The sequence below is a fragment of the Copadichromis virginalis genome, linkage group LG11, assembly GCF_057382275.1.
Source record: "Copadichromis virginalis isolate Kocher_CV1m ecotype Utaka linkage group LG11, C_Virginalis_male_GT1.1, whole genome shotgun sequence".
Lineage (NCBI taxonomy): Eukaryota > Metazoa > Chordata > Actinopteri > Cichliformes > Cichlidae > Copadichromis > Copadichromis virginalis.
The window spans coordinates 4,474,763-4,489,859 of NC_140628.1; the positions used below are offsets into that span (position 1 = coordinate 4,474,763).

General features: G+C 41.9%; 1 protein-coding gene across 1 annotated transcript in view; it reads right to left on the bottom strand.

Moving 5' to 3' along the window:
- Positions 1-434: 434 nt before the first annotated feature.
- The window catches only part of LOC146697942 (pituitary tumor-transforming gene 1 protein-interacting protein), a 16,383-nt gene continuing 1,720 nt past the window's right edge, over positions 435-15,097 (bottom strand). The window contains exons 3-7 of the mRNA XM_085472879.1: positions 14,200-14,308; positions 10,919-11,027; positions 9,733-9,798; positions 4,690-4,736; positions 435-825 (exon numbers count right to left, since the gene is read on the bottom strand). Coding sequence (XP_085329005.1) covers positions 776-825; positions 4,690-4,736; positions 9,733-9,798; positions 10,919-11,027; positions 14,200-14,308 — 381 coding nt within the window. The 3' untranslated portion in view covers positions 435-775. The remainder of the gene's footprint in view (positions 826-4,689; positions 4,737-9,732; positions 9,799-10,918; positions 11,028-14,199; positions 14,309-15,097) is intronic.

The following is a 15,097-nucleotide window of genomic DNA, read 5'->3' on the forward strand; positions in this document are numbered from 1 at the left end:
CCATTTTTAATGTGGGCTTTGAAAAGTGAATATAAATGCATTTGCTTTATTAAAATGATATAAAAGTGAGAGGTTTAGTGCCATCAATTTTGCAGTTTTTAGGCTCATCATTAATCATTTTATTTCAGCCTTGATAATCAAAGGGTTAAAGTGGATCATCGCTGAAGTGGGAGAACAGCAGTGGACGGAGAGGAAAACATTTGTTAACATGGTCAGTCCAGCTTTGAGGCATTTTAGTTTCATGTTATTAAGCAGACTAGTGGGTGTCCGACTCGGAGCAACATTCTCCTTCCCGATGTTTTCAATTAAAAAGTTATCGGAAAATGACAGAGGTCAGCTTGTGCTGTCGTCTATGACAGGGCTACACTCAGCAATTTATCATGCTCTCACTTTATGCACTCTCTCAGAAGCTCATACATTTAAAACAAACAAAAAAAGCTTAAAGAGGTTTATTAATGAATCGAAACACAGGCATCACTGTTTAATCAACGTATGTACAAAGTGCAAAGATTGATGTGAGAGTACAACATTTAAAAAGAGAGAAAAAAGGTTTGCAAAAAGTTTAAAAACAAGATTTAACGACTAAACACACACGACTGCCTTCATAAAGAATCACAAAGCTAAACTAATTCAGAATATTTTCAATCAGGTTTGACGTCTGAACGAGATCACCGGACAGCTGCTGCTCTGCAGCACTGTGTGGGAGAAAATCACTCCGAGCTAAAAGCAAAGCCGTGAGAGCCGCGGCCCGCGGACGTCCTCCGTTGCAGCTGCTTTACTCGTTCTCAAACTTGCTGTACGGGTGGTCCGTGTCGCCCATCAGACCTGCACACACAACGTGGAGACAAAATGAAAACAGACAAAGTCATGCTGGGTCAAATTCTGCTCCACATTTTCCAGAGATGCCTTGGAGGAAGCATCAGTCTGAGGACAAACTGGGAAATCCATCCCGGATATTCTGTTCACGCTGATGTTTCATTAACAATGAATGCAGTATGACAGCATGTGCTGCTAAACCGCCATCAGCAAGTTTTTCATACACACGATCAATGGAATTATTTATTTCTATGGGCAATGAAAACAACTGCCCACCTTATCAATTTTGTAACCGTTCCTATGGACTTTTATTAACTGCATATTACTGTGTGTGCCATGTCACCGGCAGACATCTTTGCTGATGTCTGTGGTTGTTCTGAATCGGTTTTCTCCTCCATATCTTTGCCGTTTAGAAGGATGTCTGTACTTTGTTTTATGATAACATTAATTAACTATGTTGTGTTCACTAAGCCATGAGGAGCAGACTGGTAGCTAATAAGCACCAACATAACAGAAGAGTGTTTGCAGTCGTTTTTGTTTGAAGCAAACTTTGATGAAATGATTTGACTGGAAAGTTCAGAGGATTCTCTCCCGCTCGGCTTCCCAATATCCCTCATGTTTGGTCCTGGCCTTTTTGTTCTCGTGAGAACATGTTTTGGTGGAACTTTACATGAGAAATGCAGCAGGTGAAAGGAGAAACTAGCACGAGCATTAATAACCGCAGAGTGCAATGAAGGCTCACCTAAATAAGCCCAGTGCAAATAAACAGGCTCACTAATAAAGTCATTTTCTTGCGTCATTTATCTCTGTCCTGGTGTTATTAATTATTTTACTCAAGTGCAGGTTACAGTATATTTCCAGATGCATTTCTTTCTTACCTTTGGTTTAGTTAATAAACGTTTCAGTCAGGCCTGCTGTCGTCTTACACACAAACAAATGATTCCAAGGCTGACTGAAGAAAACAGCGTATTTATTCAACAATGGCTTCTGAGGAGTACGTGGAATAAGTTGGATCAATGCACCTCTAACCTTGATGAAGGCCACAAGCAGGTTAAACTATAAAGTTGTTCTTCATACTCCAAGTGTTACTGAGGTTTGAACCTGCACAGTTCTCCTGCGGAGCCTGAACTTTCCACGTCCACGGATCAATACACATTAAAAGGGACACTCTCGCTGCCACTAAGAAACTGATTAATCGATGGCAGTTAGTGCACAAATACCAAACACTGAATGCGTAAAGCATTTCCAACTATTTCAATATAGGAGGAGCCTTCTCCTGCAGAACGATGCTGTCCTCATGTTTAAGCACATTATGGTCACTGTTGCTGCATTTTGGGTTGATAATGTAACCTGGCGGCACTCCACTGCTGCTGTTTGAAATTTTTTCTTTACATAAGATTCTGATAATAATGCCAATATAATAAGCATGGTGTGTCTTCATAGTCGATGCTCGTTTTAAGCGTGAAAAGTTGATTTCATTCATGATTAAAATGGATTATAGGTTACACGGGCTATTCTCACATTCTACGGCCCTCTAATTACTGGACTACATAAATGGCAAAGTAATGACTTCAGGCCCTAATCATGCTTTATTGCATTTCCACAGATTTAACAAAGTCAGTTTGCACCATCCTCCTGGTGTGAGCAGGTGAAGCAGGGTGTTACCCCAGCAATGTTTCGCCAGACAGGATGTATAACCTCTCCAATGTGATCTGAGTTTAATCCTCAATGCTTAGACATCCTGATCAGCTGCCTGAACCTCCTCAGCTGGTTACATTCTCGAATGTCTAAAGGCGGAGTCGAGTCCTCCTGGAGACTAAGCTGATTCTGCCATTTGTATCCAACCTTCTGTTTGTCACTGCCCACAGGTGCAGCTGAACTGAAAGCTCTTTTTACCAGAGCGGTTCACTACAACACCAATCTGCCAGCCATTCTCACACTCTTCCAGTCGACGAGGGCTTTTTGAAGCAAACTGCAGTGATACAGGATTCATTTCAGACTTGAACCAAAATAAACCTCCAACTGTACAATAGTTAATGCTCATTCAGCGCCATGCTGTAGAACTGTAGAAGTCTAGTGTTCACAGTTTCGTATTATTGTAGAGTCTCTACATGACTTTATACAACACCTTGAAGCAGCAGCTGCTCCCTAAAAATAAAACTTAACTAAATGCAGGCTATGACAGAGCGCTGGGGTTAAACTGCAAAAAGTGAAACGTGTAATTCAAATCTGTGCTGTCTTTCTGGGATATTTTCAACTGGTAATGACAAGAGATCATTTCCAGTTTTGCTGAATAACCTCCTGACCCACCCTCAGGGAATCTTCCGCTGTGTCTGATTTCAAGGAAATAAGAGGATGTGGATTGTAGTTGTAGAGAACCGACCAGACCAAATGTGAAAGGAGAGCAGTCTCTACTAAAGCCCCTGTGGAAGGAAACTAATGAGAGCTGCAGGCCTAAGAAACAGACCACCATCCATCACTCTGTCGTGCAGTCGTTACACTCAACCCACATAACCTGACATCTTACTACAGTGAACGGATGGACAGACACGACGCACGGACACTCGAGCTTCTCCCACATCTACGGAACGAACGAGTCTGTCATTATCGAGCCGCTGACAGGCCAACCCTTACCGCCCACTTCCCTGCAGAGGGCAGAGCGATGGATTAGAATCAGTGCATTGATTGGAAATAGAAAGCAGTGCTGTGTGATGTTGATACTTCTTCTATACTTTGCTGCAGCGCACACTCGTAGTTTGCTCATGACTCATTTATTTTTAGAATATTTCCTGTTTCACTGACAGCAAAAATGCTCTGATTAAGTTAAAGCATGTGGCAACAAATGCGAGGTAGTGATCAGGTTTTAAAGTTTGACTATTTTTGTACCTTCAGCTGCTTAAAAACAGATTTTATTGCATAAACATTTCAGTCACAACTCTGAGCACCGGAGAGTGGTTGTCATATTTTCCCATGCCTAGCAGGGACCGCTACTTTAACTGCATACAAACACGGAGATTAAATTAGCTCCACAAAAAATAGGATTTGCTTTTAGGTCATCTAAAACTCCTAGCTTTTAATTACAGCACAGCTCAGGCAGCCGTTTATTACACACAAACGTTTTGCTAACTAAACTGGCAAAGCTTCATTTGAGTTCATGGATCATGAAAACATTCAAGCTTTTATTATTGCCACTCTTATTGATGACACCAGCAGCTTAGCCATTATTATGTTGCACTATTGTGTGTGGAGTGTGTCATATCTATTGTAACACAACTGAAAGACCAGCATTAATACTGAATATCAGTATAATAACAATGTTGTCCAGCTCAGGTTAGCCCATGTTAACTGGTGAAGTGGTGAGCTAGACAAATTAGTATGGCAGCGAGGAGAAATGCCACATTCCTGGGATTTTTGCAGGCTCTTCAAGTGAGGGATGGTCTCATGTTACATTTTGTACAGCCGTTAGCGATACAAAAAAGGTGTTTATTTAATAAATAGGAGATAAGTAAAAGATACTGACAGCTCCCCCAGCCTCCTAGCCTATGCACCTATGGCATCAATTTGAAAACCCTATGTCGCCTAGTTCATGTACACCTACAGTGTAGGTTGCTTGGGGACGAAGCATATTCTGTTGAATAATGTATCAGTGGCCCAGGGTGTGGAAATCAAAGTCACTGACACTGAAAAACTCTTAAAATAGTTAAGCATGCATCAGAGACACTGCTGACACACACAGAACAGAGAACACAGAGCTGGCTACTCCGTGTTAGACCTACTGGTCACCTCACCTTCAGTGTACATCAGAGAGGGCTGGAAACAAACACTATGATCAAAGAGGATGAGCTAAAGTCCATATGGAAAGTCTATACGCACCATACTTCCTCCTGATCTCATCGTGGCGTGCCATTCTCTCCACCTTCCTGTAAAAAAAAAAAAAAAAAAAGTAGAGGAAGTTAGTCAACAGGTCAGGAAGTATTCACTCTGTTAGTGCCAAATACACTCCAGAGAAAGACAACTCTCAAGGTAGAGAGCCATCATTCAACTCTAACTGGGCCTCCATATTTGGATACAGCCAAGTATCCAAACTTTAATGAAACAACATGGAAATAAATGACTGCAACACAGACGTCAGCTGTAATGAGACAATGGGACACCCAGTGAATCCTGAAAACAACTCTGTGGGACAATTCTGAAATGCTACAGATGTCCTGCTCCCGACACCAAATCAACAGCTGGACTGAAGAACCTTTCCTGCTGCTTAAAAAGTCTTCACCCTCGTCCTAAGTTCTCTTTTTATCTGCTCGTCACATATTTGTCCGACAAACCCAAACCTACCTGGCCCCATGTGAAAATACCCCGTCTATGCACATCTATATTATATTTCGCTGGTTTATCTTTGTCTAATGCTCAAATTTGTTTGATGATCTAAAAATGTGTGAAAAATATGCAAAAACAAACAAACAAGGCAAGGGACAAATACTTTTTGGCACTGTTGCAGAGATGCATGTCAGAGTCAAGGTTTACGACAGTGTCAGTTGCACAGCAGCAGACATATGCACTCATCCCAGTCTATGTTTAGGGTTGAGCAACTATGTTTTTTTTGCTGGGCTGCAGTAGTCATAGATAAATGTGGTATTTGTTCAGTAACTCTGGACTGAGCTGCTGATGAAGCCGCACTGTTGTAAAAACTTTACACATGACTTGCAGGTAAAGTCTGGGAAAAGTTACCAAACTTTTTCATTAGATTCTGGAAACTTTTGGTGAGTCTGTGCAGTAAATTTAGGTTCTGGCTCTCTGCCTGTTTATTTAGATAATGACCGATTACCTGCTCACAGGCGTCACCAACAAGGCTGCTGAGCACTAAGGAGGCAACTCCGAGTTCAGGTGATGAATGCCATTTCTCCTCTGTGTGTTAGTAGCTATGAGTGTTTTTGGCTCTACTGTTGACTCCAATGAAAAACAGGTTTTACAGAGAACCATGGCTGAAATAGTGGCGATTCCAGAAGTTTCTGCAGCTTTGTTATTTTGAAACAGCTGTTTACATATGCACAAGTTTACAGAGCAAACCCATCAAGCACTTTACTCGCCAAGAAACATTTAAGCTACACTGCACCACAACATTACAAACAGCCAGTCATGATATGTGGGCACTTATGCAACCATCAATACCTAATACTCCCAAATACTTATTATGCACGACATCGTTTAAACAACATTTCAATAAGCACAATAACATTCAGCTTACCAAGTAAGAAAAATGCATCAGTTTGCACTCCTGGCATAAAAATGTTCCTAAATTTTAGCTGACAGTGACTCACAGAGCAACAGGCCTGTGGTAAAGCTGCTCACTCAGCCTTTCTGAGGGGCAGGTTTTGTGTAGTGGAAGTCCAGAGGCCTCACTTCACTTCATCTCAGCTCAAAGACTCTGGTGTGTGGCAGTCGCTGCTTTATTGCTATGTACTGATCTGTGAGCAATCAGGTGGGTTAAGATGTGTCTGCCATCCGTCCCCCTAAGCCACGCCGATGGCCTGTGTGCATCGCACTGACACGTTCACATTCCCTCCACATAAATATGGCTGCATTCAACATGTTGGAGGGAAGACGGAAAAAAAGGGAAAGTTGAAAGAACGTGAGTACTGAGCTTGGCTCACTACACAGACTAAAGGTTTTGAAGGTGCTCGACTTCTCCATCATCACAATACCACTCATAATTTATGAAAATGGGATACTACAAGCGGTGTTGGGGAGTAACAGAGTACATGTACCGCTGTTACGTATTTAAAATACAAAATATGAGTAACTGTATTCCGTTACAGTTACCGTTTAAAAGGGTGGTATTTAGAATACAGTTACTTTGCTGAAATAAATGGATTACACGGCGGTACTTTCCTGTTTCATATGTTCGGCTATGTCCTCTCTATTTTTGGTAATTCTACGCCGGTGGAAACCCAAACAAAACACGCATTAAGAGGCTCAAACGCCCGTGTCTCAATCTCGCGGTCATAACGACGTGAAGAAATTTTTTTTATTTTTTATTATTTAATATGAAGGCAACAGGCAGAGTGTTACATGCATCGCCCTAAAGCATGCAGGGCAGTGTAGTCCGTGCTGCAGGGAGAATGGACTGCCATACCCGTGATGTGTCTGTGAGCGAGGAGGGAGAGAAAGGAAAAGTACGAGCTGTCACCGAGCAGAAACGGGAGCTGGAAGCATGTAAATATAATAATAACCACTGCAGCCAAGAAGAGAGCCTGACGAGCCCAGCTGTAAGTAAGCTATTAAGACTCGGCTGTACGCTGTGTTCATGTTTTCCTCCGAAATAATAAGCTCCGTTGGAGCAGCCTTTCAACGCCTCTCTCTGTCTCTCGCTAGCAAAGTTGAGCCAGACAACAAAGTAAAGCTAGTTTTCAGCTACGAGCCCGACATGAACCCGACGTATCAGCCAGAGGTCCCTTTACTACGGTTCGGAGCCGCGGACCTGTTTTATATGCGCGCTGAATAGTTTCTATACGAGATCGCTGCAAAAAGTGCAGCCTTACCTAATGTCCACCTACTGTTACTCATTTATATTAAGATTTAAACATTAGTTGGTGTTGGTGTGGAGAGTAACCTTCAGTAATACTAATAGATCACACAGCAATAGTACATTCATGTAGCTGTAAAAAGCATGATAATATGTTAAGTAATCCAAAGTATTCAGAATACGTTACTCTTGTTGAGTAACGTAACGGAAAATGTTACAAAATACATTTTAGGGCATGTAATCTGTAATCTGTAGTGGAATACATTCAAAAGTAACCTTCCCAACTCAAGTTCAGTTAAAAGTTAAGGCTAAAAGAAACTTTCAGTTATTTGTGCAATCTAAGAAAAAAAAAATCTAATAAAAAGGGAACTACTTTAAATTCTTGACGCCTGAGAACTTCATAAATACAAAAGATAATAAGAAAATTTCAAGGCTGAAAAACACCTTCAGCCTTTCGCTCAGACCGGCAACCAACTTCATTTTGCACCTGCTCCAAGTGTCACAAAGCCAAATTCTCTTTTGTTCTTTGAAACAATGTTTCTAGAACCATCTTTGAGCATCAGTATCATGACATATCACAGCTTCAATACCCTGGATGTGTGATCAGTTTAGAAAACATGCATTTTGGCTATACTTAAAGAGTCATATCAACATGAGATTAAAACAAAATTCAAACTGAATACATGGCATAAAAAAGCCTGTGTGTATGATTTTTTTTCTCCAGCTGTTACCATGACTCAGCCAAGGAGCATGGACACAAATAATGGAGTAACAGCTGCGAATTTTGGCCCATATTCAGTCCATATTATCATCATAGATACATGAAACTGTATGTGTTACCCCAGCATCATGTCAGTGGATTACAATGAACTTCTCACATAGTATTGTTGTGCATTAAGACTTGACACATTACAACACTTTGGCTTATTGACAAGCTAAACCAGATACAAGCCAACAGGAACAGATCCTGGCTGTTAGCCGACTGTAACATAAGCAGCCTGAGCAGCATGTTACATGGACATGCAGACTTCTTAAACAGCACTGAAACAAGAGGTTCAAGAGATACTTATTAAAATGATTTAATAATTTAGCATTTGATCAGATACAAAATTATAATTAAAATTCTTAGGTAGCTCTCCTGCTACATCAGCATGTGAAATATGAAATATATAGCTGCATGGGTCGACTCCCCGGCCCGCCTGGGCTCGGATGACTCTGTGCTTCAAGCTGGCTCTCCGGAGGCCAAGCAGCACTGTCTACAGGCACTAGTCTCTCTTAGGATGGGTCCAATCTATTCCGAATGTCCTGTTGACAACATGAACTGCATCTATGTAGGTCACTGCACTAACTCCAACTTCAGAGATTTGATCATGCTCACTGCAGGAAACCCTGACTCAATTCTGCAGCACGAGAGAGAAGAGCTCAGAGGTCGGATAATTCATTCTTTCTCAAACACACGAGGCGCACAGTGAGCCACGATGTGCCCAGCACGCCGAGCGTGATGATAAACCACAGTTACTGACCATCTTTCAGCTCGACTGCCCTGCTCACAAACATATCAGCCAGCTATCCTGGCACTGGAAGTAAAGGAACAGAACAAGAAGAGAAGGCTGAAACATTTATGGGGTGCAGGAAGAGGGAAGCCTTTCGGGTCTGCTGACTGCTGGATGATTCTGTTTCTTTGACTGTAGTACACAGGATGTAAACCAATCTATTTATGAGCACATTACCATGAAGCAGCTGCCCAGCTTTGACAATCCAATCGGTGTTCTGGGACGACAGCAGAGGAACCCGGAGCTTCTCCTTTGGGACGTGGACTTGCTGAGGCTGGATGGACACCAGTTGCTCGACTCCCAAACATACAATGAACTCTTTTGTTGGGGGATGATGAACTGTTCTGTTTTAGGACAATTATATCCAAGTCCTACTGGGATATGCTGAAAGGCAATGCCACCCACCACGCTGACAGAATAGGATTCGACTCGTAGGTGTGCGCTTGGTCTGAGATTTGAACCAAGTTCACTTGATATAAAATATATAACTGTTGTGATTAGCATCAAAAATGAAAGACTGTTCATTTCTTTAAAAGCGAGCAAGCCAACAAATTCAGCAGAGGATCAAATAATTACTTGATGCAGCAGTGTGGTGACTGAGAAAACACTGCAGCAGGGTAAAGGAAAACAAACAGTGACCTCTAAACATGTACCTGTAACTTCGTGAGTACGTGTGTAAATATTCTGTAAATAACGAGCAGTGTTTGATCCAGAGAGGAATGACACAGCAAAGATCGGTTTGGAGTTAAATGCAGAGAAAGAGGCTCCTGTGTTATTGAAATAAACACCGTTGCAGACATTTCCAACCTGTGTAGACTAAGGTGTGAGTCTAGGTCTCACCGTTCTTCAGCGCGCTGTCTGATCTCCTCCCTCCTCTTGGCAGATCTCTCCTCTTCTCTGTCAAACCTTAAGAGTGAAGGAGACATGAAGGCAGCATCAGAATCACTGCTCCTCATGGAACCAGAAGATGACAAAAACACACTTTGGATGTGACAAATGACACGCAGCTACAAACTAACATTAGCTTTAGGGTTACTCTGATTGAAGTTCTATGCATCATTTATATAAGACTCATGAAATGTGTGCCTGAGTGCAGAGAGTGTTTTCTTTTTATGTTCCACAATGAAAATGCCAAATACAAAAGAAGGTTTAACATGCACAAAGTAAAATGCTTGGAGGCAACCCCCAAAAAGAGTAAAACAAGACGAAAACATGACTGTAATTATATTAAATTAATATCTGTGTGCATAACAGTAGTACATGTGAGCTTTCCCCAAGTTTTCAATCACATGATAGACAAGAACGAGATTCCTGCACCCACAGGACTGCAAGTGAGTGACAGGCCAGACTGTAGCGGACTGACATGACATTTTCACCCCCCCCCTCCCTACAGGAACAACAGTGAGAGCATGAAAGGAGCTCTACTTTGATTAAAAAGCCAAAGTAATGTTTGCAACAGCAACAATGAGTTGCACCTATACAGGACATGGGTGAAAACCACTCAAGCTTCCACATGAACCATGAAACAAAGTGTGGACTTTGTGGTCTGACAAAGAAACCCCCTCCGTCTTCACTTTGTAAAGACAGTGATAAGATGCAGTCTAAAGACTGAAGGTGAAATAAATACCTGAGCACAGATAACATGACTAATCACTGAATGTTGACATTATCGTAGCATGTGAGCAACCTGGGTTCTTTAGCGCTAGCAGAAGCAGGGATCTTTCTGGTTTTCTTTCACTTGTTTCCTGTTTTTTCTGCCATTATAATGAGTACACAACTGTAAGGAAGTAACTGTGACATCTACTCCAAACTGTTCTCTGTAATCCATTTCAACACTACATGCTGTGTTTTCCTGGACACAGCTGTTGCTTTAACTCTGTAGCAGCCCGTGTGAGCCTGAGGTGAAAAGTGCTCCCATGTAGTGCCCTTTCATCCCGAAAAGCATTGGCCCACTAAGTGCTTTCATGCATCTGACACAGCTTTCTAAAACTCCTGTTACTCAGTTACCTCGGACTTGTAATGTTACCTTGAAGGGCGCTTCTTGCAGCAGCAGCAGCAGCAGCAACAGACGGCAATGGCGAGGAGAATGACTCCACACACCACAGCCATGGAGATGATCAGGGCTTCAAAGTTCACTGAAAAAAAGAGAATTTATTCATTTTTCACAAGAAGATATTCTCACTGGACCACGTGATAAAGGTAACTAGAAGCCATCACACGCTGCCACTGTAATGACAATGTGCTCTACATGTGTCAATGACACCACCTGCTGGCTTCTGCAAGTTATTGCACTGCAAACATGACAAACCACAAACAAGCCTCTCACTTTCCAGAGAAAAAGAGCACAAATGACTTAACCGTATGGAAACTGGTTTTGTTCTGCAGAGGGAGGGATCACGTGACCCCGAAACACTGCCAGAGTGGTGCCCACATTTTGCTGCGTCTTCTCTTTTCCTTTTACAGGACAAACCACAGCATGCACGCATGCGCAGCTGTGGCCTAAAACTGCTCACGTTTCTGTGTCGGCTACTGGAGCTCTGTGTGGCATCTATCGGGGCTCTAATCTGAGCTGCTGTTAACCTGTGATTTCTGAGGCTGGTGACTCGGATGAATGGATCCCCAGCAGCAGGGGGGACTCTTGGTCTTCCTTTCCTGAGGCGTCCTCGTGTGAGACAGTTTCATCGTAGCACTTGTTGGTTTTTCCAACTGCACTCCAAGTCCCATTTAAAGTTTTAGCAAAGACTGACCGACCCTCAGCTCTTAATGTAATGTCGTTTCTCTTCCCTTAGGTTGGTACACAGCTGATAGCTGAGTTCTGCACAACACAACTGATGGTCCCAACCCCATTAAGAAGGCACGAAATTCCACAAATGAACCCTGACAGGCACACCTGTGAAGTAAAAACCATTTCAGGTGACTGCATCATGAAGCTCATTGAGAGAAGGCCGAGGGTTTGTCAACAAAGCAAAGGGCGGCTACTTTACTTCCATACTTTGGACTGGTAGTGTATGTTCATACCTCAGTATTTTTCATGTTCAACTGTAAGTAAAAACCAGATGTGACATGTCACGTGTACTTTGTCTGTTCTCTCTGGTGTAAATAGAGTTTCCTTCCATCTGAAAATGTACGTGATACAGAAGAGCTGCCAGCTGTCAACACAAAGTAACTACCACCTACTCAAATGACAGCATGTGTCGACTCCATACACGAGGAATATTTACACATTATATTCAACAACATTTGCCTGATGTTAGTGCATCACATTTAAATGCTGTGCCAGTAGCCGGCCCTTTTGCACCCTTTTGGTTTTATAGCTGTTCCCGATTAGCAATAAAGTGTTTGCATTTACACAACTTTCTGTTTGCTACCAGTGAAGTTTGAACACTGACACACCTTACTGCTCCAGTAGGCTCCGTGCGACCGTATCAGTTCTCTTGTTATTTTTAAGACTGAGAAAATTAATAACAGAATTAACAATGGTTTTTTTCCTCATCTGTACTGAATATACATTTACATTTTCAGTAGAAACTGCACCAGCATTCAAAGGTTTTTGACACTTTTGGGTTAGGCTCTAAAGACTAATTTCACCACTGAGAGTTATCAGCATTAACTCTGGTGAGGTGGAACATACGTCACCGAGGTGTCTGCTCTACTGTGACTAAGAGCAGGGTCTCAGTCATATTTCCTGCATGGTGCTGCAGTTGACTGTGAAAATTTTATGGGTAATTAATACACATAACATAAGCCGGTTTTCACATACGATTTGTGTCAGTTGAATATCAGTTTTAACGTCTTATACAAACATTAGGTCACGTTAGCTCGGTTACTTCGCTGTGGAGTCTGTTTGGCAGTGTCAAGCTAAACGTACTTTACTGTGTTAGGGAGAAAGAGAAAGATCATTTACTTGTTAAGTTAAAAGAACGGTGGTTTATTTCAGGGGCCAAACATTTGGCAGTAAAATAAGGCAACAACATTATAATTTATAATATTCCAGTTGAATCCCTCTACGCTTAAATTTACAGTTCACTTAGCTCTCACTGTAAATAGATCTCCTGGCGATAAGACAGGCAGTACATTTCTGTGCTACCTCTGTAGTGCTTTTATGCTCACTGAGCATGTCACCTTTGATTTAGAGCCAAACACTTCTGCAGGACTTTATGTAAATGTCTAGAGCCAGGACAGCCTGAGAAACCTACTGCTGTGAATCATCTGTGGTACAGCTGCAAGAAAGAGGTGCTGGGACACCCCTGATGACATATCAGGACAAATTCAGAAAGATATGTGGCAGAGGAGCCGGAGCACCAGCTGGGAGAGCGGGGCAAGAATAGGCGAGCCGTTCTGTGTAGCTGTGGGACCGACTGAAACATTTATAGAGGAATTTCCAGCACAAACTATAAAAACCATGCGGGGAATTACAATAATTAATATGCAGTGGGGAAAAAGAACTGCTCTGCTGAAAAGTAAAACATTGTTTTGATTTTATAAAACACTTTATTTAACTGGGCAGCGAGTTCCTGCTGATGCTGCTGGACACGGACGTACAAAGAGCCACGTGTATGTGCCTGGCTGAGCTAATCTATTTATCCACAATATTTGTAGTTAATGTTGTAGTCAGCAAAGCAGGACTGTGGCAGGTTCACTTCCTTTAGGTTAGAAAGTATAAAAAAAGTAGTAACTTAAAGTATGAGAAAAGGTAAACTGAAAATGAATCTAAAGCAAAAATAACTCCAGTCAGTGCGTGTGGGTTTGTTCTTCCTGGTTATGGAAAACATGTGTTCCTAGGATTGGTGTGTCTGTTGCATATTATTGCTGCAAATGCTCCTGCCTGCCTACAGAGACAATGGATAACGTCTCTTGTGGAGTACAACTTTTTTTCTAAAGAAACAAGAGGGAGCAGGTGGAGTGAAGCAAGAACGATGTGCTGGATCTTTAAATGCACCCACTACAACTGAAGTGACCTGAGAGGAACAGAAAGTGTTGGTGCTACTTTCACACCGCTGCATGCCTAATGATAAATCCCTCCCCTCAGACCCACCGACATACAGGAGGTCATTTTAGGTCGCACATCTGTGAATAGAACAGGTTGCTGTTTTGGATGAAGAGCTTTTGTTTTTATGCTTTAATACCCTTTTACCTACTTTTTCTTTTAACGCGTAGGTTGAAGAGTTACATTTCCAGCATACTGAACACCAAGTTCCTCAAATCATTTCCCCAATATGTATGTCACTTATTCTGTGTCAAATGAGACACAAATGCAAAAAGGAAACACCACATTTAACATCACAATAATAAGTCTGATGAACTTACGCCAGCACACTCCCCAGCGGGCCTGGGACAATGGGCATAGTTTAGCCGGAGGCAGCAACCAGGTCACTGGATACTCTGTGCAGTTGTTTGTGGTAAAGCACCAGAGACACTGCAACAGACAGACACATGTAAGGTATGATTCTGCTGAGTATAACAGTTAGGATGCACGAATGAAGAATGCCACAGGAATGATTCTTAAAAATAAACAGTTAGCATTTTGCCACACATTTCATTTGTATTTATTCCTACATGTGGGTGTTAAACGAGACTAAAAACTCGTCATTAGATTTCACCGCACTAAACGTGGAATCTATGACATTAAAGTCATGAACAGGGTTTATTTACAGCATAGCGTTAATGTTTTACCTGTGCTGATTACATTTATGCTTCAAGTTTCATAAAAGTGACATCATTTTGTGGACGTGTCCTTGTTGAACAAATAAGAATGTAAGTACCATAAACTATTTATTCATTTATTATCTGCAGTTTGTTTTTAATGTCCAGATACTGCAATCCTCTTCAGGATGTGAACAACATCATTTCTGTAGCACTTGATATCAGCCAGATATTAGTTGACGTGGATATTTTGCTGTCCAAAAAAAACCTCAGAAACTAAGCGATAATAGAACATTACTATACTCCTCAGGAAAGTCTACCAGCAGACACAACCTACCTTACCACCTCCACAAAATCTTTAAAAAAAATCTTTTCAGTCCTTCTTACACTGAAGGACTGAAAAGTCCATTTCTGTGCATCACTAAGTGGAAATTATATGACAGTGTATTTAAAAACATAGGCTGGAGCCTATCCCAGTTACAATATGGTGAGAGGCGGGGTACACCCTGGACAGGTCGCCAGGCTGTCGCAGGGCGAACACAGAGAGGGACAACCGTTCACT